General features: G+C 47.1%; 7 protein-coding genes across 7 annotated transcripts in view; 4 read left to right on the top strand and 3 right to left on the bottom strand.

Annotated features, from left to right (window-relative positions):
• Positions 1-2,542, top strand: part of LOC128730130 (protein slit) — a 131,568-nt gene extending 129,026 nt beyond the window's left edge. Inside the window, exons 17-20 of the mRNA XM_053823166.1 lie at positions 17-1,535; positions 1,603-1,774; positions 2,245-2,387; positions 2,456-2,542. Coding sequence (XP_053679141.1) covers positions 17-1,535; positions 1,603-1,774; positions 2,245-2,387; positions 2,456-2,542 — 1,921 coding nt within the window. The remainder of the gene's footprint in view (positions 1-16; positions 1,536-1,602; positions 1,775-2,244; positions 2,388-2,455) is intronic.
• Positions 2,543-7,699: 5,157 nt separating this feature from the next.
• LOC128720661 (uncharacterized) lies at positions 7,700-8,781 on the top strand. Its single transcript, XM_053814385.1, has 3 exons — positions 7,700-7,779; positions 8,008-8,067; positions 8,133-8,781. The coding sequence occupies exons 1-3, from the start codon at positions 7,700-7,702 to the stop codon at positions 8,779-8,781; spliced, it is 789 nt and encodes a 262-aa protein (XP_053670360.1).
• LOC128720558 (beta-1,3-glucan-binding protein-like) lies at positions 8,595-10,266 on the bottom strand. The gene is made up of 3 exons (XM_053814270.1): positions 9,906-10,266; positions 9,674-9,828; positions 8,595-9,609 (listed from the first exon to the last, which is right to left on the bottom strand). The coding sequence occupies exons 1-3, from the start codon at positions 10,197-10,199 to the stop codon at positions 8,820-8,822; spliced, it is 1,239 nt and encodes a 412-aa protein (XP_053670245.1). The 5' UTR covers positions 10,200-10,266; the 3' UTR covers positions 8,595-8,819.
• A 710-nt stretch (positions 10,267-10,976) lies between these two features.
• LOC128730119 (beta-1,3-glucan-binding protein-like) lies at positions 10,977-12,249 on the bottom strand. The gene is made up of 2 exons (XM_053823155.1): positions 12,031-12,249; positions 10,977-11,967 (listed from the first exon to the last, which is right to left on the bottom strand). Exons 1-2 carry the CDS (start codon positions 12,247-12,249, stop codon positions 11,011-11,013), a joined length of 1,176 nt encoding a protein of 391 aa, XP_053679130.1. The 3' UTR covers positions 10,977-11,010.
• Positions 12,250-13,450: 1,201 nt separating this feature from the next.
• LOC128730850 (beta-1,3-glucan-binding protein-like) lies at positions 13,451-14,691 on the bottom strand. Its single transcript, XM_053823932.1, has 2 exons — positions 14,473-14,691; positions 13,451-14,407 (listed from the first exon to the last, which is right to left on the bottom strand). The coding sequence occupies exons 1-2, from the start codon at positions 14,689-14,691 to the stop codon at positions 13,451-13,453; spliced, it is 1,176 nt and encodes a 391-aa protein (XP_053679907.1).
• A 1,840-nt stretch (positions 14,692-16,531) lies between these two features.
• LOC128730045 (molybdenum cofactor synthesis protein cinnamon) lies at positions 16,532-18,865 on the top strand. The gene is made up of 5 exons (XM_053823134.1): positions 16,532-16,550; positions 16,746-16,876; positions 16,949-18,081; positions 18,211-18,550; positions 18,620-18,865. Exons 1-5 carry the CDS (start codon positions 16,532-16,534, stop codon positions 18,863-18,865), a joined length of 1,869 nt encoding a protein of 622 aa, XP_053679109.1.
• Positions 18,866-19,453: 588 nt separating this feature from the next.
• On the top strand, positions 19,454-20,905 carry LOC128731424 (galactosylgalactosylxylosylprotein 3-beta-glucuronosyltransferase I). Its single transcript, XM_053824545.1, has 3 exons — positions 19,454-19,701; positions 19,782-20,142; positions 20,205-20,905. The coding sequence occupies exons 1-3, from the start codon at positions 19,454-19,456 to the stop codon at positions 20,577-20,579; spliced, it is 984 nt and encodes a 327-aa protein (XP_053680520.1). The 3' UTR covers positions 20,580-20,905.
• The last annotated feature ends 1,106 nt before the right edge of the window (positions 20,906-22,011 follow it).

The following is a 22,011-nucleotide window of genomic DNA, read 5'->3' as shown; positions in this document are numbered from 1 at the left end:
CCCCTTTTATTTCCAGCGCCCTTGGAAGTAACCCACTTTACTGCGATTGCTCTCTACGCTGGCTGTCCGAATGGGTCAAGCGAGACTATGTGGAACCGGGCATTGCACGTTGCTCTGAGCCGGAACCAATGAAGGACAAGCTGATTCTGTCTACGCCGTCCAGCCAGTTCGTATGCTCAGGCAAGGTGCACAATGAAATTCTCTCCAAGTGCGATGCCTGCTATACTTTCCCATGCAAAAACGATGCCGTTTGTAGTGCCCTACCGGAGCGCCAGTACGAATGCAAGTGTAAACCCGGTTATCACGGAACACACTGCGAGTTCATGATCGACGCTTGCTACGGTAATCCGTGTCGCAACAACGGCACTTGCACGGTACTGGAGGAAGGCAGATTCAGCTGTCATTGCCTGCAGGGCTACTCCGGATCACGGTGCGAGGTTAACATCGATGACTGCAGCGATCATAAGTGCCAGAACAATGGCACCTGCGTGGACGGAGTGAACTCGTACAGCTGCTCCTGCGAGGCCAGCTATACAGGGGAGTACTGTGAAAGCAAGATCGAGTTCTGTGGAAAGGACTTCAACCCGTGCCAGAACGGAGCCAAATGCGTAGACCACACAACGCACTACACCTGCGAATGCTTGCCTGGATACCGAGGGCTCAACTGCTCGGAGAACATCGACGATTGCGTGAACCATATGTGCCAGAACGGAGGAACGTGCGTGGACGGCATCAACGACTACACGTGCAAGTGTCCGCATGATTTTACCGGCAAATTTTGCGAAGGCGCACCCATGGTGGCCATGATGTATCCGCAGACGTCCCCTTGCCAGCAGCACGAGTGTAAGTTTGGTGTTTGCTTCCAGCCCAATCCGTCCAGTGCGGACTACATCTGCAAGTGCGCCCCAGGCTATTCGGGTAAACGCTGCGAGTATCTGACCAGCTTGACCTTCCTGCACAATAATTCCTTCGTCGAGCTTGAACCACTGCGCACCAAACCGGAAGCGAATGTGACGATCGTGTTCAGCAGCACGCAGCAGAACGGTGTGCTCATGTACGATGGCCACAACGAGCATCTGGCCGTGGAGCTGTTCAACGGTCGCATCCGTGTGAGCTACGACGTTGGTAACGATCCCGTGTCGTCGATGTACAGCTTCGAGATGGTCGCGGACGGAAAGTACCACATGGTGGAGCTGTTGGCGATAAAGAAAAACTTTACTCTCCGAGTGGACCGTGGCCTGGCACGTTCGATCATCAACGAAGGCTCGAAGGACTATCTGAAGTTGACGAGCCCGATGTACCTCGGAGGTTTGCCAGCGGAGCCAGGCCAGCAGGCGTACAAACAGTGGCACCTCCGCAATCTGACCAGCTTCAAGGGTTGCATGAAGGAAGTGTGGATCAACCACAAGCAGGTTGACTTCCTCAACGCCGCACGTCAGCAGAAGATCACCCCCGGGTGTGCCCTGCTCGATCAAGAGAGCGAGGGCGAAATGGACGACGAGTTTATGCAGGAGACGCCGGTGATCTTCAAAGAGGTAGGCTACTGCATGCGCCGCCATCAATGGAACAAATCAATAACGAAGATTTTCTTCTCCTTCGTAGGTAAATCCGTGCGAGAACCATCAGTGCAAACGCGGGGCAAAGTGCGTGCCCAACGGTAAGGGTGGCTACTCCTGCAAGTGTAAGAAAGGCACCAAGGGCAAATACTGCGACCAAGGTGAGGGAACGGTATCGCTAGTGATCGACGAGGACCCGTTCAAAACTTCCTCTTCCGGTATAGCAACAATTTTTTCATATCAAACTTTTTCTACCACTTTCTACCACTAATCGGAGTTTCACTAATTTATGTTTTGCGATTCTGTGCTGAAAGCCAGCTAGAGATTGTGTTGTGATCCTGTAAGCAATCACACCAGCAGTTTACACGTGATAAAACGCTTCAAAACTAATCGTTAACAAGCATAACTCAATCCTACCTAGCTTTCCGATACAGACACCTCCTTTTAATATGTTTTGGCTTTAATTTCTTTTGGCTTTTTCGTGAGCTTCTATGCATGACAGGCTTCGGTATGGATGATGATACCAAAGCGAGTAAATTAAGCAACTTAGGTTTTTAAAAATCCGATACAACGGAAGAGTATGTTTTTGCGACAGCATGCTAGTAGTACCTTAGTCTTTCCTTTAGAAATGCAATTAAACTTTTCCATTAACGGTTTCGTGCCTCTCTTCTAAATTCATCGTTCCTAGCTGCCTCCACTTGCCGCAAGGAGCAAGTGCGTGAGTACTACACTGAGAACGATTGCCGCTCGAGGCAACCGCTGAAGTACGCCAAGTGCGTAGGAGGCTGCGGCAACCAGTGCTGTGCCGCCAAAGTCGTACGCCGAAGAAAGGTAAGCCCACCGGTCAGATGTCAGCTCGAGCAAGTTTATCTCACCGTATCTTTCCACCTCATCAACAGGTACGCATGGTGTGCAGCAACAACACCAAATACGTGAAGCAGCTGGATATTGTGCGAAAGTGCCACTGTACGAAGAAGTGCTACTGACTGCAAGACGCGACTACCCATTCACCACCACCTATAATATCTGTGCAGCATGTAGCAACGATCAGTGGCATGAGCCAACATGGCCAGCAAAATGGCACCCTAGGATTACGTTTGTCTAGCCTAAGTGAACCTAATTTAAACGCTGCCACCCCCGGCAGCCCTAGCGATAAGTGGATAAACTTTGACGTCGATTACGTCGACGATGAGATGATGCAGAACGATGCCCCGGCGGCGGAGGCGGCACCCCTGGCAATGATGCCGATTGAATCCGGCCGCACGACGGAATCGATCCTCGCTGGTTCCGCCAGCACAGCGGTTGGGGACACGTTCAACCGCGTGATGCACCAGCTGGAAGAGCTGAAGGAGAAGCCGCTCTTCAGCGAGGATGAGCTTGAAGAAGCCACCGAAGATGACGATCTGTTTGACGACGAAGACTACGATCTGGAGGAGGTCATTCGTCGGCACAAGCAGAAGCTGGAAGAGAACCGGCGAAAAGCCGGGTTCGTCGATGACGACGACGACTACTACGACGATTACAGTGCCGAGGAGAACGACGAGGAGCGAGCGCGGGCCAAGCAATCGAAGACGAGTACTGCCCCCGAGAGTACCGTGCCGGGTGAAGGCGGCACCGATAGCGTTATGCAGGACTATCTGAGCAACATCAAGAGCAAGTCCGCACCGCACCGCTTCAAGTCGAAGTTCGATGAATTTGAGGATCCTAGCGATGGCGAGCTGCTATCCGGTGGCAACCGAAAGTTGCGCAAGAACGACTCCATCAAGATCATTTCCACACCAAACGGGAAGGTCGGCATCGTGTACAAGGTGGAACCGAAGGCGACGGATGATGAGACGGCCAGAAAGGCGGCCACAGCAAACGGGGCGGCTTCTGGATCATCGGCCGGAAGTACCGAGGAACGGCAGAACAAGATCACACCGGTCATCACGGCCGATGGGAAGGTGGCACTGCTGTACCGGGGTGCCTCCGACAACGGGGACACGTTCCGCCACAAGTACGAACCCATCACGGCCAAGGACATACTACAGTTGATCGACAATAATAACAATAGCAATGGCGGCGGTAGTGCGGCCAATTTCCCCGCGGGTGGCGCCGGTGCGGGCAACACTAACAGCAGTATTAAAAATATTACCAATAATAATATTTATAATAGTCATAATAATTACGCTAGTAGTTATGATAGTAGTTTAAATAGACACGTCAACAATAATGTGATCGTGGATTCGCATCCGCCGGAGACGGGCGTTGACTCGCGCGAGAACACAGCCGGCCGTCCGGATCCGGCTCCGACGGTGGGCTACCCGTGGGCCACCACGCCTATGTTCCGAGGTCCAAGCATGGCACCGATTCCCAGCAGCACCGCCTCACCCGGCAGCCCCTTTGCAGCTGTGGACGGAAGCATACCGACCGCCGCCTCTCCGTACCTGCCGTACGATCGGCAGGAAAACTCACTCCTCATCAACCGGCCCCTGTCGGAGGTGCTGGGCATTCGCAAGAATCAGTACTTGGAGTCGAACACGATCAAGATCCCGAGCGGGGAAACGGTGACTGACAAGATGCGCATAGGCACCAACAACAACTTGCTATCCTCATTGTTGCACAATCTGTACCACGGAACGACGAACGGTACGGGTATCGGTCATGGAGAGGATCGCCTTCACCGACCAGAAGACGACCATCAGCGTCGTGCCGGATACAGCGTGAACGGATTCAGCCGATCTCGGTTCTATATCAACCGACGTACGACGCCAGCACTGCCACCACGCGTTATCAAACAGGACAGCGAGGAGGACACGTACGCCGGGCCGGACGACAACACGTTGCCAGAGGTGATCAACCTCGCCATCATACCGGCGTTCGAGCACGAGATCGAGGAGAAGTACATACGGCCACACCATGGTGATCTTCATCGACGCCACCGGCACCAGTACAACGTGGCACCGGGTCAACCGGCAGTGCATTGCGCCATGCAAGCCCTGGTCGCGTGCGCCGTGCTAGCGACTTTCTTCGGCATCGTCGGAACGTACTTCAAGTCACGTGTCGTGGACCACATCCGTGTGCTCTACTGGTAGGATTTGTGCGGTATTCGATCGGTGCCGGTGGAGCAAAACTACCAGAACTACTGCTACCGCCTGTACCGGAAGCTCGTGCATCGATAACGGCCGGAACGAGCGGCTTCCATCTACCATCGATCGAATACCACGCGCCTTGGGGCGCATCTGTAGCTCCGAAGCTACCACGACCTGCAATGATTTCTAGCACCGGCATACGGGGCAGCCTTACGCCGGAACGATGTCTGTCTGGGACGAAATGGAGGCATGCCTGCAACAGATCCTGCACGCCACTCTACAGCACAACTGTCCTACAAACTACGAGCTTAGGATTTGAACGTACTGCTGACAGAGAACCGCACCGGCTCCCCGTGAGTATACAGTCTAGTAGTACTATCAACCTGCGTGTGATGTGAATGTGTCTAAATGGAAAACGGGACAACCCCGAACCGCTCCGTAAATGTGTCTGTCCCTCGCTGTTGGCCGCACGGAAGCCGTAGAAGGTGCTGAGGTAGCTTCCCAACTAACAACCCCAACACTGTGTCGTCGTGTCGTCAATGATATCATACACGTCTATATGAGAGCGAACGAAAATGGCGTTACTGGAAAGGATACGGCAGAATGGAGGCGCAACAGTTGCATGTAACGTGAGAGCAACGCCATAACTGTAACATATGTTTGGAGCTAGAGTATACAGAGCATTTTTTGTAATGATCGTTAGTAGCGAAGGTCTGTTTCACCTGCCGCCATAAACCATTAGAGAAAGATAGCAAGCCTTCATTGCGGCCCGGTTCCCTTCCATGGGAGGAATGGTTGGCATGTAAAAAAGAAGCAAAGAAAAAAGAAAGGTAACAAACAATCACAGAACGGTGCAGAAAGCTCACACTCTTTGGTCGTAGATCATCGTAGGCTGACTAGATAAGTCTTGCAATTTAACGTCCTCCTCTGAAGTAGGTTTTTTTGTACGATGGCTCTTCAAACGCTGGTAGCGAAAATGAACGGTGTGTCAGATAGAGAGAAAGAGAGAAAGAGAAATGGACGAAGGACGAATTAGCATACGTAAGAAACCAAGAAGAAAACGGAACAAACGAAACTGAAACAAACAAAATGGGTAGTCGCGCAATTAAAACAAACAACTTTCCAAGTTGATACTATAACGATAAAATGAATCCGTTTTCTTCTAAGCTAAATGATAACCGTACACGCCGCACCTTCTGCGGGTGCAGCAAGAAGGCAACAATTCGCAATCAGCTACATTTTGCTTGTGGGACCGTTCTAACGACATCCTCACACGAAGCACGCACGAGAGAAGGATTAAAAATGGAACAGCAACAGTGCACCATTACATTGTTAAAGTAATACAATTAATTGTAGGATTCGGATAACGCCAGATAAGGTACACATTAACACGCAAACACATGAACAAACTCGCTCACACAGTTTGCCTGTGGGAAGCTTTGAGTATGACACTAAGCAAACGTTGCTAATCGAGAAAAGAAGGAGCAGTGGAAGTTGAAAATGCCTTTTTAGTGCGCGGAAATGAAGCAAACATGTCGCAAGAACGTCGCGCGAAGCAGAGCACGTGAGCAGATCCCTCGTACCACGTGGTCGGGCGCGGTCGCCACGTGTTTGCAGCGAACGCAAGTACCGATATTAAGAATTGCGTTTGCCGTGTACGCTGGCGCCATTTAAACGAAAGCTGCTAACTAACAGAGCCAAAATGCATAAGCTAACACACTTTTTTTTTCTTAACACCCTCCGTTGGAATTGTTCACATACCGATACACATTTCAACCATAAATAGTGTAGAGTGCAAACAGGCATAAAATTGTCCTCTTTCTTTATCACTTATAACAGTCGCAATTAACATAAAAACCCGCTTCTCAACCGCGTCATTCTTGAAACCGTGGAGCCATAATACAAACGAATGAAAGGATACAAAAACACGTCGGAGATTTTATAGCTAAACGATATTAACCTGTTGATTAGTTTTGGCAGAGACTATTTATTCAATGATTAATGTTCTAACTTTTTTTAATACCTATCATCGTGCCCTAATGTGGTCGTCATGTGTTTCTTTTCTTCTCGTTAGTACCTAATTATGAGTATTTCTTGTTCTTTTGCGTTGAATAATACTTGGCACTAAGATTCCACCGCTTTTCCAACCGTGTTCATCAAACAGCTAGAAGCTCTACGTTCTTCTACGAGTGCATAAGAACCTTATGATGCTTAGAACTATGATACATGTGTAAAGACAGAGCAGCCGACAGCCGTAGGTACTGGAAACAACCAGGCACCGATCCTTGAACAAAGATCCAAACAGATCGTCCCTTAGCTTGGTGGTCAACAGTTAGTCGTATAATCTCTATCTATCCTGTGTACTCAAATGTATATTCCCTCTAGTGTCCATTGGTATTATATTATCATTCGTTTCAAGTTTTTCTTGACTCTTGCACCGTTGGATGCATTTTTTAATTCTACGTTTGATGCAAAATAGGTGTAATTTGTGTGGTTTAAGCTTCAGTATACTTTTCTCATTGAGTTCCGATCGCTGGACGGTATTTTTGCAATTCTTTAGATTTTTCAAAACCTGCATACGTCTCCTAGAAATTCTTATTGTCACTGAGAAAAAAATCTGTATTTTATTACTGCTTCTGCATCGTGGAAATATGAAAACAAACTCAAATTTATGTTAACCTGCATTGTTACAAAGTTATAATGACGTAAGTAAAACTTTAATTTAAAATCAACAGAAAAAGTATATACTTGTGTATTATAGGAATAGCAGCTAAATATATTGTCTTTTTACAAAAAGAACTAACAAATGGGGTTTTGTGTGAGTGCATATTTTTATGAATTATTTCCTAAAGTTTTGAATCCATAAGTTTGAGAAATTTAAACTGCGTTCGTCTATTGGTACCTTTAACACTGACCATATTGTATATCACACAGCTCTGTTATACCAGTTCATATTTGACAGTTCATTGACAGCTTGTATCATGACAGAACGCATTTATGTTGTATCGCTTCGTGATTGTGCATCGTGCACGGGTTTTCTTCTAATAAAGTGCGATAATAAGTTATAAAAGTATGAGTAAAACCAAAACTAATGGCAAAAAAGTGGCCAAAAGCGTGCGAAACGTATTGGCCCAACCGTTCAATGTGATTTGGTAAGTAGACGTGCTGGGAACTGTATCGCTTACTATCATGTTCTAGTTGCCGGCAACATAAGCGGCTTTTCAATTGAGGTTATGCCGGTATCGTTGTAATGCGTGGTATTTATTCCACGCATTTCGTACATCGATAATCCTGCAATGTAGCATCGAACCCAATCATCCAGCATTGGGTTGGGTTGAATCAAGTTTCTCTCTAACCTCAACCTCTATTGTTATCGGTAGGCCCACAATTCCGGATAATGATGCCACACGATGTTCGAAATATCTTCAGCGTATAGATCGGTAAGTACAAGTCGTCTCACTTATAACGGTATTTACTAGCAACTTATCTTTTCCTTCCCGTTTAGCAAACGCATCGTCAGCGGCTGCAATGGAGTCATAAAGCTACTGCAAAATGGGCAAGCGCTGGCGTTTTTCATACTGGCCTCGTTTAACCCGCAGATATTTGCTAAATTGATTATTCAAATGGCACGTAAGCGAAATCCGGCCGTACTCGTGCTTGCGTTGCCATCGTTTCCGGTGGGATACAGTGATAATAGTATGATAATGGCAATCACCGAAGACAAAGGACACGAACAGCCGGAACCAATACAAAACCTGTTGAAATGGATGAAAGCTTTATCGGTGCGGAACGGATTTATCAGCAAACAGAACGAACACCCTAAACCTGAGACGAGTCAGCTGTCTCCAAAAGGTAAAATTCAACCTGACTTATCTATGACCGATGAAGAAGTAGCCAAATTTTACGTGTTCGAATCGACATCAGAAGCCGGTTCTAGTGATGGCAAAAATAGCATGAAACATTTAGCTTCGGAAGAGTCTGAGCATTTTATTTCACTCTCTGGCTACAGTAGCAGTAGCGCCGTTACGAAGAGTAAACCGCAACAACAGCTCATCAATCGGAGGCCGTTCCAGCAAGCGTACGTGCCTCTCAAGGTCAAACGCGTTCAAGGAAACCCCAATCGTACAGAGCATAAAAAGAAGAAGCGAACCTAATATAGTCACCCATTCTCATGCTTGCGCGTCCCCGGGCCTTATAATGCCCACACGCGCACATAATCCACCTGTAGGGATGCTTCCACGCTCTCGTTTTCCTCTAGCTTCCATGTGGGTAACCAGTCGGAGCGTCCGTTCCAGAAGTCACGCAGCGCTGTCGGAGACTGGTTCGCCCATGGTTTGTTACCGTTCGCATTGGTGGCTGGGGAATCGGGGAAATAGCCGTTCGTACCACCGACGGCCAGATTAAGGATGATGTAAAACTCCTGATCGAACGGTGCCATCTTGCCGCCGCTGACCCACGGATTGGGTGTGTTAGGAGCACGGTCGTCGAAACGCCCCAGTTCCCAGAAATTGCCGTTCACCTGCATCACCTGCTCATCGTCGACTGAAAACCGCATGTAATCTGGAGTCCACTCGAGCTGATAACGATGGAAATCTTTGTTGAAACCCTGCCCAGTCGCTGAATATTTGGCCGCGGTGGCCATTTCGTATCCGTTCAGTCCTGGATGTGGGCCGAAGTGAAGCGTCGTGCCTACGTGTTCTACGCCCAGCTGCGCTCCGTTGACGCTGTAGTCGAGATTACCGCGGCTCTCCATCAGATCGATCTCGCCCGAGGAGGGCCACGTGCCGTATTGGTTCAACTTCGGCATTAGCCAAAGCGCAGGCCACAGCCAGTCACCAGTCGGGAGTTTGGCGCGTATCTCAACCTTGCCGTACTTGAAGTTGAACGAATGCACCGTACGCACGCGGGCACTCTTGATCGGATTTATGTAGTTTTGCGGTGATCCCTGCCGTTCGCACCCGTAGTTGGCCGGATCAGTGCAGCTGCAATGCGTGCCATAATAAGTTGTTATTCGTTGCTCGCATTGCAGCGTTAAACTGTACTCACAAATCATAGGGCGTTCCTCCGTGGATGCTCAACAACCCACTGGAGAGAAATTCTTCACCTGTCTCCGCCGATAGAAGCGTCGGTCGGATGTAGAATATGCCGTCCTTCACGTAGGAGTTTCGTCTACTATTGAGGTAATATTGGAACTCCCAATTCTGGTGATGCGGATAATTGATCGTACGTTTTGTTACTTTCCTTCTAGCAACTCGTTGCAGCTCATAACATTACTTACACTTCCACCGTTCAACGTGTGCTCATGCTGCCACTTCTCCAAGTCCAACCGGTCGAAGGTGTCTTCAAAAATGAGCTCTCCGGGACAGAAGGCACTACGTTTCACTTGCAATCCGCTAGCCGTCGTCACCGAGGGACGTTCGCAATCCAGCGGTGATTCAGCATCCGGTACTTTTGGTTGTTCGTTGTCATCGGAATCACCAGCGTACGCATCGATGCACACGGCAATCAGCGCTGCCGATAGACCTACGATGATGACCAGCAAGGGAATCGTTCTACGATCGAAATAACCCATTTCGACCTCGACTGCAGCGTTGATAAACTTTTCCAATGGTAGGTTGAATACTCTTAACCAATCTTCCCACTCGGTTCGCTCACTAACAAATGGGGCTATTCTCTCGTTACCGATCCTGTCTTATATTACCCCGTCCGTTTAATCACATTCGCTAGATAGCATCTTCATCCCACGTTCTTCCACCTGTGTCGTCATAATAGTCCATTGGTGGCCAATCAACGCCAAGGCGTATCTATGATAGGGTGTATCTTATCGCATCCAATACAACGTGTGATTGTGATAAGCTTCATTTCACATTTCCAGAATAAGCTAGGCTAGTAGATTGACCACAACCAACTGTCGTCAGTTTGGTTTCTCGAACCGTAATTTATCACTTTTTTCTCGTGGACACCTAATCGTGTTGTTGGCGTATTAAACATACATAATCTGCCTCGTTAGGTTAGGGGCCATGGATGGTTGTTGTTTTATGATTGAACGCCTGTGATCGTTTTATCAGCGTTTGTGGCAAAATTGAATACCCTATTTATTCCCACGGCTTATCCGTAATCGATGGTCGGCTTTTGGAATCAGGTGAAAATACAAATAGAACATGTTGGCAATAGCGAAAACTTAGTCATCTTTCGGGTGGTGAATGGTGCAAGAGAGCTTTAGAATTTTCTATAGAGCGACATCGGTTAACAAAGTGAGAATAGTCACCATCTTATCATTGATTCGACTATCGTTAGCAGTTTGCTATCTTCTTGATGATATATTTATTTTCGCTTGAGTCGATCGTTGATTCACTCTTATGGACAAGTCTCGGAATAAGCAACTAGAGTGCCCACACGCGTACGTAATCGATCTGCAGCGAGGATTCTTTGCCACGGTTTTCGGTCATACGCCAAGTCGGTAGCCAGGAGTTGCGTCCATTCCAAAAGTCTCGTGCTGCTGACGGAGAAGTGTTTGCCCACGGCTTTCCACGGTTGGCGTTCGTTGCCGGCGGCACATCCGGGAAGTATCCGTTCGTTCCACCGACGGCCAGGTTGAGAATGATGTAGAATTCCTCATCGAACGGAGCCATGCGTGTGCCGTGGATCCAAGGATTTTCAGTGCCTGGTGCAATGTTCCCGAAATTGCCGCGATTCCAAAAGCCCGTGCCAGCATCGATCTGTGTAATCAGCTGGTTGTCGACGGAGAACCGCAGATATTCGGGCGTCCACTGGAGCTGATAGTTGTGGAAGCCAGTATTCCAGCCCTGTCCGGGAGCAGTGTTTTTGTACGCAACCGTCGTGTCCCAGCCGTTGAGTGTAGGGCTCGGTCCAAAGTGAAGCGTCGATCCGACTTGTTCGACACCAATGTGCACACCGTTTGCACCACGATAGTCCAGATTGCCACGGGACTCCAAAAGATCGATCTCTCCCGAGGCGGGCCATTTTCCGTAGACCTGTCGCTTGGGCAACAGCCAAACTGCCGGCCACAACCAGTCTCCCGTGGGTATACGTGCGCGGACCTCCATCGTGCCGTACTTAAAATTAAACGAGTCCACGGTACGCACACGAGCGCTTTTGATAGGATTAATCAGGTTCGTCGGAGAGCCGGTTCTCTCACAGCCCCAGGACGAAGGATTCGTGCACTGATCGGCCGGCTCTCCACCGTGAATGCTTAGCGTACCGCTGGTCAGGAAAGCCTCTCCGGTTTCATCTGCCAGAAGCGTCGGACGGATGTAAAAGATGCCATTTTCACAGTAGGAGTTAGATCGATTGTTTTGGTGCCATTGAAATTCCCAGTTCTGAGAAGAGAACAATCAAACAATAATTCGTGCCGATCGGTCATGCCTTCCTGGACTACTTACTCCTCCACCGGCAAGCGTGTTTTCGTGTTCCCAGGTTTCAAAGTCGAGCAAATTGAAATTGTCCTCGAAAATGAGGTCCCAGGAACAGTAGGGTCCTGGACGTGCCTTAGTGCCACTCGCTGTCGTGATAGAAACGACACACTCTGAGTTCTGTTCGGTCGATGATACTGTCACGATAGTAAACAGCAATGCAAACGCAATCACGACCAGTCCTTTCATGTTATCGATGCTGATCGTTGCGTAACGCGCTTCCTAATCACTAGAGAATGCGTCCGATATGTGTCAGTAGCTAAATACTTATTGTTGTGGTCCTCACCGGCAGGGACAATTTTATAGACGGTTGACACGAGGCATAATACTTCGATCAGTTCAGTAAAATTATCGATACAGATCGATCGAATTGATCTTATCATTCGTACATTGTCTTAGCAGCTTTGCTGGAGGGCTCTTGTTAATTCCGATTTCGGGTGAACCAATGGAGATATGAATGTTGTCGGAGTTTAGACCAAATTCATTATCGGTTTTGTGCAAGGCGTGTGATAACACATTTGGTGCATGTTACTCCCAACTGTTGGTTGAATACTTTCAGCCATAAACCTTCCCTTTCAGAATGCTCATTCATAAAAGAGAACTCTCTTGTGCTCGATCGGTTCTTATATTAATGATCGTTAGATCACCTCTCCTTAGCAGCATCTTCGTCCTTCGCTGGTGCTAGTGTTGTTATAATGGAACATTAGTACCAGTAGTCAATCTACTGATCTTGCGTATCAACGATTAGGTAAGGTCTATCTTATCAGTCCAAATGCTACGGACGTTTGCGATAAGCTTCTCTTTACGTTTCCCGAAAAAGCTATCGCATGTGAAAGATTATGTCAGTTGTTGTCCATCTGTCGTATTAAACATTCTCGATCTGTCTCGTTAGGCTAGGTGCCATTATCTTTTGCAATCTAAGGCGAGCCTAGCTGTGAACGTTTTATCAGAGTTTGTGGCAACATTGAACATTCTTTCTCTCGGCTTATCCGTTATCAACAAACGGTTGTAACGACCGGTGGAAATACAAATAAAAAAGGTTGGCGAGAGAGAAAACTAAACTTTCAGAAGGCACATGATGGTGCAGAAGTGCATTAGTTTTCACCTTATTAGTTCTAAAGACTATTAGAACCGCACGTATTAGATCTAACGACTGGTAAAATTCAAATAACAGAGGTTGGCGATATAGAAAACAATTTTTTTTAAAGGTAAATGGGCATCCCACACTATCGCGGCATCGGTTAGCATAACGAGAATAGTCACCATCATTGATTGATCTCTCTGACATAATGGCATTTTCTTCACTTTATATTTATGTATTTTTTTATCTTTTATTTTTGCAGAACCATCAAACGCCGACTTCCCCTCATGGACACAAAGGAACAGACCGCTAGAGCGCCCACACGCGTACGTAATCGATCTGCAGCGAGGATTCTTTGCCACGGTTTTCGGTCATACGCCAAGTCGGTAGCCAGGAGTTGCGGCCATTCCAAAAGTCTCGTGCAGCCGACGGAGAAGTGTTTGCCCACGGCTTTCCACGGTTGGCGTTCGTTGCCGGCGGCACATCCGGGAAGTATCCGTTTGTTCCACCGACGGCCAGGTTGAGAATGATGTAGAATTCCTCATCGAACGGAGCCATGCGTGTGCCGTGGATCCAAGGATTTTCAGTGCCTGGTGCAATGTTCCCGAAATTGCCGCGATTCCAAAAGCCCGTGCCAGCATCGATCTGTGTAATCAGCTGGTTGTCGACGGAGAACCGCAGATATTCGGGCGTCCACTGGAGTTGATAGTTGTGGAAGCCAGTATTCCATCCCTGTCCGGGAGCAGTGTTTTTGTACGCAACAGTCGTGTCCCAGCCGTTGAGTGTAGGGCTCGGCCCAAAGTGAAGCGTCGATCCGACTTGTTCGACACCAATGTGCACACCGTTTGCACCACGATAGTCCAGATTGCCACGGGACTCCAAAAGATCGATCTCTCCCGAGGCGGGCCATTTTCCGTAGACCTGTCTCTTGGGCAACAGCCAAACTGCCGGCCACAACCAGTCTCCCGTGGGCATACGTGCGCGGACCTCCATCGTGCCGTACTTAAAATTGAACGAGTCCACGGTACGCACACGAGCGCTTTTGATAGGATTAATCAGGTTCGTCGGAGAGCCGGTTCTCTCACAGCCCCAGGACGAAGGATTCGTGCATTGATCGGCCGGTTCTCCGCCGTGAATATTCAGCGTACCGCTGGTCAGGAAAGCCTCTCCTGTCTCATCCGCCAGAAGCGTCGGTCGGATGTAGAAAATGCCATTTTCGCAGTAGGAGTTAGACCGATGGTTTTGGTACCATTGAAATTCCCAGTTCTGAGAAGAGGTTAAGCATGTTATTATCCTTTCACGATCGATTATTGTCCTGCGCGGTAACTTACGCCACCACCGGTTAGAGTGTTTTCGTGTTCCCACGTTTCAAAGTCTAGGAAATTGAAGTTGTCCTCGAAAATAAGCTCCCCTGAGCAGTAGGGACCCGAGCGAGCCTTGCTTCCGCTTGAAGTTGTGACAGAAACAGCGCACTTTGGATTCGGTTCAGTCGATGATACTGCCACGCAGGTCAGCAATAAAGCGAACGCGGTTACGGTTAATCCGCGCATTGTATCGTTTCACTACGTGATGCACTTGTAAATCACACTAGAAATAACGCCCCGAAATGCGTCGGTGGCCAAATACTTAATGTGCCGGCGTCGGCTCGAGTAGGGACAATTTATACACGTCTGCGATAGGTCGAAACGCGTACAGCTAATCCTACGAAATTATCCGATACCCCGGCCAACGATCTTATCATTCGAACTTTGCCTTATATCGAACCGAACCCCCCGTCTAGGTCAACGCGTTAAAAAGATAGTATTTATCAAAATAAAACCAGGCTTCAGGGAGGTGGCGCTGTTTGATGGTTCTAGTATATTCCGATTCACGGCATGCGAACGAAGATACGGAAAAGGCGTTTATCCAGCTCGTGGGAATGTAGACCAGTAAATTATTATAAGGCCCGTGATAACATGTGCGCGCGTTTAGTGATAAGATGATGTACCGTGAACGATGATATTCTGTAATGTTCTGAATAAAAAACAAGCTATCTGTCAACTTTAACAATATAAATGTTGTTCCTTGAATTTAATCGTATTTTGAAAGAATTATGTGGTCCACTTCGAAAGAAATCTAAGCAAAAAGTAAGTATTTACACAGAAAGGGGTTTGTAGAATTAATATAAAGCATGCAATTAGGCAGGAAAAATCATTTTCCGAAATGTGCGGCAAAAACCATTTTCCGAAATGGGCGGAAAAAGCTTCAAAAACTCCGCTTACGTCGAGTGCAACGGCTTGAGTACGCACGCAGCCACTTATTTAAATCGCGAGCGCGCACGCAGCCACTGTTTTGAACATTGACAAGTACGCAGCCAAAAAATTTTTGATGCAAACGCGATCCAAAAATCCGCTAGTACCAGGGTCGCAGGAAAATTTGGAGGCTGCTCTACCGGGTCACTCAGGCTCAGCCGCCCTCCCCACTGAGTGACCAACTGAGTGTCTTCCCCACTGAGTGCCTTCCCCTCTGAGTGACCAACTGAGTGCCTTCTCCTCTGAGTTACCAAATGAGTTACCTCCCCTCCGAGTGACCAAATGAGTTACCTCCCCTCTGAGTGACCAAATGAGTGCCTTCTCCACCAAGTGAGTTCTAGCGGTGCTATGCGCAGCCTGCTTAGTTTCATGCTCCCCTGGTATTAGCACTTTTTGCGATCGTTCGAAATCAGACCAAAATCGCGACGCTGTTTTGAGATTTTTGGTGCGTTTTGCAACATCAGTGTTTCTTTACGCCTACGATCGTTCGGTTCTCAAGATACTTTTTGTATCTAAATACAACACATGTGGAATATATTTTTAACCACAGTCTTTTATTCTATTCAATGGTATTCTTAAACATACATTTTACATTTGATTTTCGCATGAAGTGTTTCTAAAATTATGACGCAGTTTATATTGAATTTAAAATAGATGCATCTCGTTTTCTTGTTAAATATCTCTGTATTTATACAATTTCGCACTGTTCTAACCCTATAGCGTATTTTGGCGTTATATTGTTTGATTTATTGCTTCTTGAACAATCAAACGGGGATAACACACGCTTCTTTTAGACGGGCTTATTTTTTTTAGTTAAATTAAAATGGATTTAGTGCATCTATCGGCCGCACACGTTGTTCGATTCGCAATTTCGCGCGCTTTTACTTAAAAGCTTCCAATCGCATGATATAAACGTTTGTGACTTTGTTGACAGTCTAGCGAGGAATGATTTCACAACCGGCAAAACCACAATATCTTCGCCGGACAATTTACATTGCAGAAAAAAGCGCCCATTCAAAGTGATCAAACGGTTAAGTACGCTTGTAATTATTGTACATTTAAACTCGTTGTGCCTTTGATTAAACGTCCAGTCAGCAGAATGTATTCGGTTATAACAAGTGAGTGTTAATTTTGAGCTCGAACGTTTGTGCAATGTTTGTTTCTCTTCAACCATCATGTGCTCGCTCCAATCAACGAACAGATGATGAATCTATAGATAAGCCAATAGCGATCATTTTACAGCACAGCAGCGAAGTGATTATGAATTATGTCTCATGATATTTATGCAACAATGTCGCATTGATTATTTACAGTCAGCGATTCATGTGCGACCGGTAACGCAACGGATTCTAGCGGACCACATTTGGTGGAGCTGATTAAGCAATCGTTTAAATCGAATACAGTCAACTATCTGTTGATTCCAGACGAGGAAGATCAAATTAAAGTACGTATACACTCTGTGTGTGTGTGTGTCCTGCCCTTGCTCAATTAATGCTAAAACGGTTTCTCTTTGCAGCAATCCCTCATCTACGCGTGCGATGTGTTGAAAGTACGTGCAGTTTTCACCACCGGTGGTACAGGATTCGCTCTGCGCGATGTTACTCCGGAGGCCACACGGGCAGTCTTGACGAAAGAAGCTCCGCAGCTCACACTGGCCATGACGTTGTGCAGCTTGGAAAAGACCAAATTCGCTGTGCTTTCGCGAGCTGTGTGCGGTGTACGTAACAGAACGTTGATCGTGAATTTTCCGGGCAGCAAAAAGGCGGTCAGCGAGTGCTTCCAGTCGATTGTAGATGTTCTGCCTCACGTGCTGAACCTGTTGAATGAGAACGAAATAGAATGCGTACGTGAGACTCATCGAAAAGTGCACGGATCTTCGACCGACGAGGGGCAAGCGACGACACAAGAAATCCCCCACGTGTGTCCCCATGCCACCGGGAAAGGAGGCGACGATCGTAACTCACCTTTTCCAATGATCGGTGTACATGAAGCGCTGCAGCTGATCTTGGCAAGTCTGCCCAATTCGCAATCCACGAAGAAGCAATTTAGCCGCGTAAACATTCCTCCATTTCGGGCCTCTATCAAGGACGGGTATGCCGTGAAGTCAGACGGTGGAAAGGGTAAGAAGAGGGTGATTGGATATGTCTCGGCCGGAGATAGCATCGTACAGACCAGCTTTGCGAATGATAAGTGTTTCAAAATCAACACTGGAGCGCCTGTACCCGCGCATGCCGATGCAGTCATTCAGATTGAAGACACACTTCTGATTACCCGGCTGGCAGGGAAGGATAATTACGAACATATCGTTGAAATTTTATCCGATCCGACACCTTTGCTCGATATTCGACCAATCGGTAGTGATCTGCGGATATCGGAGGAGGTCTTCCAGTACCGATTCCCACTCGATGCGTGTCAACGTGCGCTGTTGGCTGCAATTGGTGAAAAGGTGTCGATAGTGAAGTTGAAGGTGGCCATTCTTTCAACGGGCGATGAGCTGCTTCATCCGTACGATGCAAGTATTGCGAGTGACGGTGGTCCGCAGGAGGGCAAGATTTATGATTCCAACACCACCATGCTTGTTGCATTGCTGCGTCAATTTGGCTTCAGCGATGATCAGTGTGAAATTCAGCAGCGAGTCGTCAAGGATGAGTAAGTTCCAATTCCACAATCTAGAAGTAAACAAAGTCGAACAGAGCCAGCATTAGCTAATTATCACGATGGTGTGTTTGTAATTTGTTAAGACGATGTTATTCTACTGTATTCCTGTTTTTTTTCTAGTTTCGAGTCGCTGAAAACAGAAATTGAGTCACTCACCGATACAGTACATGTAATCATATGCTCGGGTGGCGTTTCGATGGGGGATAAGGATTTCGTTAAACCCGTACTGAAAGAGCTGCAGTATGAGCTAGTGTTCGGTCGAGTCAATATGAAACCGGGCAAACCATGCACGTACGCGAGCAGTAAAATAACTAAATTTTTTGGCCTGCCGGGCAACCCGGTTTCAGCATTTGTAACGTTTCATCTGTTTGCGCTACCAGCATTACGGCAATACCTTGCCGCAATAAACGATGCAGCGCCGCAGGAAGCCAAGATTACCCTACCGGCTATCACAGTTGAGGTAATAATGACGACCGACGGTGGAACATCAACCCAGCTAATTGATATCGTTTTTTTTATATTTTTAAAGCTCTTGGATGCCAAATACGTTTTAGATCCTAGGCCAGAGTATGCTAGAGCGTCAATCACATCACGGGATGGAAAATTACTTGCAAATATCACAGGCGCTCAAATCAGTAGCCGCTTGAAAAGCACTATCGAAGCAGATGTTTTGATTGAGCTACCGCCGAGAACGGAGAGCAGGACGTTTGTTACAGCAGGAACACAGCTAAAGGCGTACATCCTTCGTTCTGATTTTATCTCCCATTATGGGTAGAAAAGCATCATAGGACAAAGGTAACTTTCAGAACGGGTTTACTGCATGGCTATGGCATCGGTAGCAAAAAGCACAATAGCAAAGCATCACAATTCTAAACAAACCTGGAAAATCAAGCGAACAGCGTACGGAAATCTGTAAAATATACCGAACATGTTTACACGTCTTAAATTAACTGAATTGCTTTTCTTTTCTTTGCCGAATAGCGCACAGCCCTTTTATACCACTCGATGACTGTCAAATGCGACTGTATCAACAAATTTGACAACTGTCAAGCTATGGAGCCAGAAAAAACACAAACAGAAAGAGGCGAAGTAAACATGTAAAAAAACTAATGCTAATCGAGCTAAACGAACCTAATTTGGTTAAGCATGAGCGATAATCGACCGGCTTTTGTATGGCCACAGCAGTTCCAATCGGCAGATAGTGTTTAGGTCCTGTGGTGACTGAGGCAATGAACAGTTCCTAACGTGGCAGCTATTTCAATGGAGTGACTCCCCCTCCAGCATCCGTCCTAGTGCGTAGCATAGTAGATTGTTAGCATCATCATACCGGCAGTGCCAAGTTTTCATCTTCAGCGCATCCATCATGAATCAAGAAATTCGGCTTCGACTGAAGCACGTGATTATCTTTGCCGTCACCATCGGATTCCTCTTTTTCTACTCGCTAAGCTCCACGCGCGAGTGTGAGAACGACCAGACAAGGTCGGAATTCGGTGGTGAACCGTGGGCAGCAGATCAAGGCCGTGATGCCTTTCTACCCAATCAAAAGGGTCCAACGATCTTCGCGGTGACTCCGACCTATGCCAGGCCCGTACAGAAAGCTGAACTAACACGGTACGACATCAAGAGATGAATGATTCGTGTAATTATGATAGAATATTAAGTTTAAAATCGCGCTTTCTTTATCGTTTCAGACTCTCTCATGTCATTCGCTTGGTGCCAAATATATTCTGGGTAATAGTGGAGGACGCTGCACAAAGTTCCGTTCTCGTAACGAACCTGTTAAAGCGAAGCGGTCTTCAGGGTCGCAGTGTGCAATTGTTTGCCAAAACGCCGACAAATTTCAAACTACAGGGCAAGGATCCAAACTGGCTAAAGCCACGCGGAGTTGAGCAGCGTAATACCGCACTGAAATGGATTCGGGAGCGGTTGAAACGCGTTCACAGTGCCAACGAAGAAGCACCATCCTCCCAATCCGTAGTGTACTTCATGGACGACGATAACACGTACAGTGTGGAACTGTTCGAGGAAATCTCAAAGATTGAACGAAACAAGGTAAGGATGGCAGAGTGGATGAGATGTGCATCAAATAATTGTTTGTGGTTGTTTTTTTTCAGGTGGGTGTTTGGCCAGTTGGTCTGGTTGGAGGTCTAATGGTAGAAAAACCGGTATTAAACAGAGACGGGCTGGTGATGGGTTTCAACAGCGCGTGGAAACCAGAACGACCGTTTCCGTTGGACATGGCAGGATTTGCGATCAGCTCCGATCTGCTGCTCGATAATCCGCAAGCACAGTTCAGCTATGAGGTCGAACGAGGCTATCAGGAGAGCGAAATTCTGCGCCATTTGACGATCGCTCTCGACATGCAACCCCTGGCCAACCAGTGCAAGGATGTGCTGGTTTGGCACACGCGAACCGAAACGCCCAAATTGGATGCCGAAAAGACGCTTCAGAAGAGTGGTAAAAAGTCGAACGATGGAATGGAGGTATAGGGTGTAGAATCGTTAAACATTTGGGGCCAACAGCAAGGCACTGGTGATGGTAGCATGTAAGCTAGTTTAACGCACTACGGCATACTCTTGTACAGAATCAAGCCAGTGGACCACAGCAAACGATCAGATTGTAGCGAGAGGAAGTGTTAAATTATCGTCTGCATCTGATTAAATCATATCAAACTTTGAGATTTTAACGGCACTGTTGAACACTTTGCATTGAGATTGAATCGTCAAATGCCAACAAACGGGATCAGTGATCAGGGAGTTGTTAGTATGTAAGTAGTTCGGAAGAAGATTGATTGAAAGCTATTAATAAACAACAAACAGCATTTTTAATCATTTTTGAGATTTACATGCAATGATGACAATTATGCAAAACATAAAATGAACTGAACACTAATAAGTAAAAGGTTTTGAGCGCACAGATGACTTTTTTGTAGTATAGAGGCTATCATATAGCTTTTCTCCAAACTGCGTTAAAAGAAATTGTTTCCATAAAAACCGTCAATACTAAAAAGTGGCGCTACTTTACCCAAATTGCACAATTTTTCTAAATAAAGGAATCATCATGTTTCACTCAGTTCATTCATATTTTGCTACCATTCATGGCTCAAGGGAAATATGCGGACAATTCGCAACGTAATGTTTTTCCTCGTCATTTTCTTTGTAACGCAAGTTGGGAAGAAGTTATGTTAAAAGCTTTTTGAAACGTAAAAGACTAGCGTGTTATTCAAGGGCCATGTTACGTAAAGTTCTCTTAAAATGCGTGAATGTGCCTTAGGCAGACCATCGTGCCTTAGCGTGCCGCTTCCACAAAAATGGCTCTCCGTTGCTTAATATAACTTTATCTTCATCCCCGCAAGCCTTTGGATGTCATCGTTCATGGCAGAAGACGCTTGGGTCACGCTTGCGGTCCCATCTGGTGCCACACATGAACATGCGATATTGCCGAAAGTATCGGTCACTTCCCAGCTGACCAATAAATGTGGCAATAGTCACGCATGTCACTCCAACTGATACGAACCAATTCGTCGCCGAAAAGTGTGCTCTTGCAAGACCGAGGAACTAGAACCTATCTCCTTTGGCACCCTCTGGCTTCTTCGTGCTCTTTCGCACCACGGAGCTCAATCTAGCGAATTTAGTTTTACCAAATGTCTGGGGGGATTGCCGACGAAGTTTTGTTGCTAAAATTATTTCATTATCGGCCCCAACAACTGTGGCAAGCTGATGGGCAGCAGCCGGCGTGAACTTCCCGAAACGCTGTCCAGATTTACACGACGAAGACGTGCCACAACGCCCGAACGATGCGCATCGGAACCGGGGTGAAAAAGCCATTGTCTTAATTACATTTCTTCCGGATTGGTTTTGGAAGTTCCAACTTCGCAACGTCGGAACATCGGACACACCCGCCCGATTTCGATTCCCCGCT

This window comes from Anopheles nili, chromosome 2 (genome assembly GCF_943737925.1).
Source record: "Anopheles nili chromosome 2, idAnoNiliSN_F5_01, whole genome shotgun sequence".
In the NCBI taxonomy this organism is placed as follows: Eukaryota; Metazoa; Arthropoda; class Insecta; order Diptera; family Culicidae; genus Anopheles; species Anopheles nili.
Note: the sequence above shows the minus strand (reverse complement) of the source record. Positions and strands in the feature narration are given on the sequence as shown.

What these genes read in the sequence shown, in the direction of transcription:
- LOC128720661 (XM_053814385.1), top strand. Translation starts at nt 7,700, where the DNA reads ATGAGTAAAACCAAAACTAATGGCAAAAAAGTGGCCAAAAGCGTGCGA. An exon ending in CAACCGTTCAATGTGATTTG is followed by an intron (nt 7,780 to 8,007) that starts GTAAGTAGACGT and finishes TGTTATCGGTAG; the next exon opens with GCCCACAATTCCGGATAATG. An exon ending in TATCTTCAGCGTATAGATCG is followed by an intron (nt 8,068 to 8,132) that starts GTAAGTACAAGT and finishes CTTCCCGTTTAG; the next exon opens with CAAACGCATCGTCAGCGGCT.
- LOC128720558 (XM_053814270.1), bottom strand. Translation starts at nt 10,199, where the DNA reads ATGGGTTATTTCGATCGTAGAACGATTCCCTTGCTGGTCATCATCGTA. An exon ending in ACACGTTGAACGGTGGAAGT is followed by an intron (nt 9,829 to 9,905) that starts GTAAGTAATGTT and finishes CCGCATCACCAG; the next exon opens with AATTGGGAGTTCCAATATTA. An exon ending in GGAGGAACGCCCTATGATTT is followed by an intron (nt 9,610 to 9,673) that starts GTGAGTACAGTT and finishes CACGCATTGCAG; the next exon opens with CTGCACTGATCCGGCCAACT.
- LOC128730119 (XM_053823155.1), bottom strand. Translation starts at nt 12,249, where the DNA reads ATGAAAGGACTGGTCGTGATTGCGTTTGCATTGCTGTTTACTATCGTG. An exon ending in ACACGCTTGCCGGTGGAGGA is followed by an intron (nt 11,968 to 12,030) that starts GTAAGTAGTCCA and finishes TTCTCTTCTCAG; the next exon opens with AACTGGGAATTTCAATGGCA.
- LOC128730850 (XM_053823932.1), bottom strand. Translation starts at nt 14,691, where the DNA reads ATGCGCGGATTAACCGTAACCGCGTTCGCTTTATTGCTGACCTGCGTG. An exon ending in ACACTCTAACCGGTGGTGGC is followed by an intron (nt 14,408 to 14,472) that starts GTAAGTTACCGC and finishes ACCTCTTCTCAG; the next exon opens with AACTGGGAATTTCAATGGTA.
- LOC128730045 (XM_053823134.1), top strand. An exon ending in CAGCGAGTCGTCAAGGATGA is followed by an intron (nt 18,082 to 18,210) that starts GTAAGTTCCAAT and finishes TTTTTTTTCTAG; the next exon opens with TTTCGAGTCGCTGAAAACAG. An exon ending in TACCGGCTATCACAGTTGAG is followed by an intron (nt 18,551 to 18,619) that starts GTAATAATGACG and finishes ATATTTTTAAAG; the next exon opens with CTCTTGGATGCCAAATACGT.
- LOC128731424 (XM_053824545.1), top strand. Translation starts at nt 19,454, where the DNA reads ATGAATCAAGAAATTCGGCTTCGACTGAAGCACGTGATTATCTTTGCC. An exon ending in CAGAAAGCTGAACTAACACG is followed by an intron (nt 19,702 to 19,781) that starts GTACGACATCAA and finishes TTATCGTTTCAG; the next exon opens with ACTCTCTCATGTCATTCGCT. An exon ending in CAAAGATTGAACGAAACAAG is followed by an intron (nt 20,143 to 20,204) that starts GTAAGGATGGCA and finishes GTTTTTTTTCAG; the next exon opens with GTGGGTGTTTGGCCAGTTGG.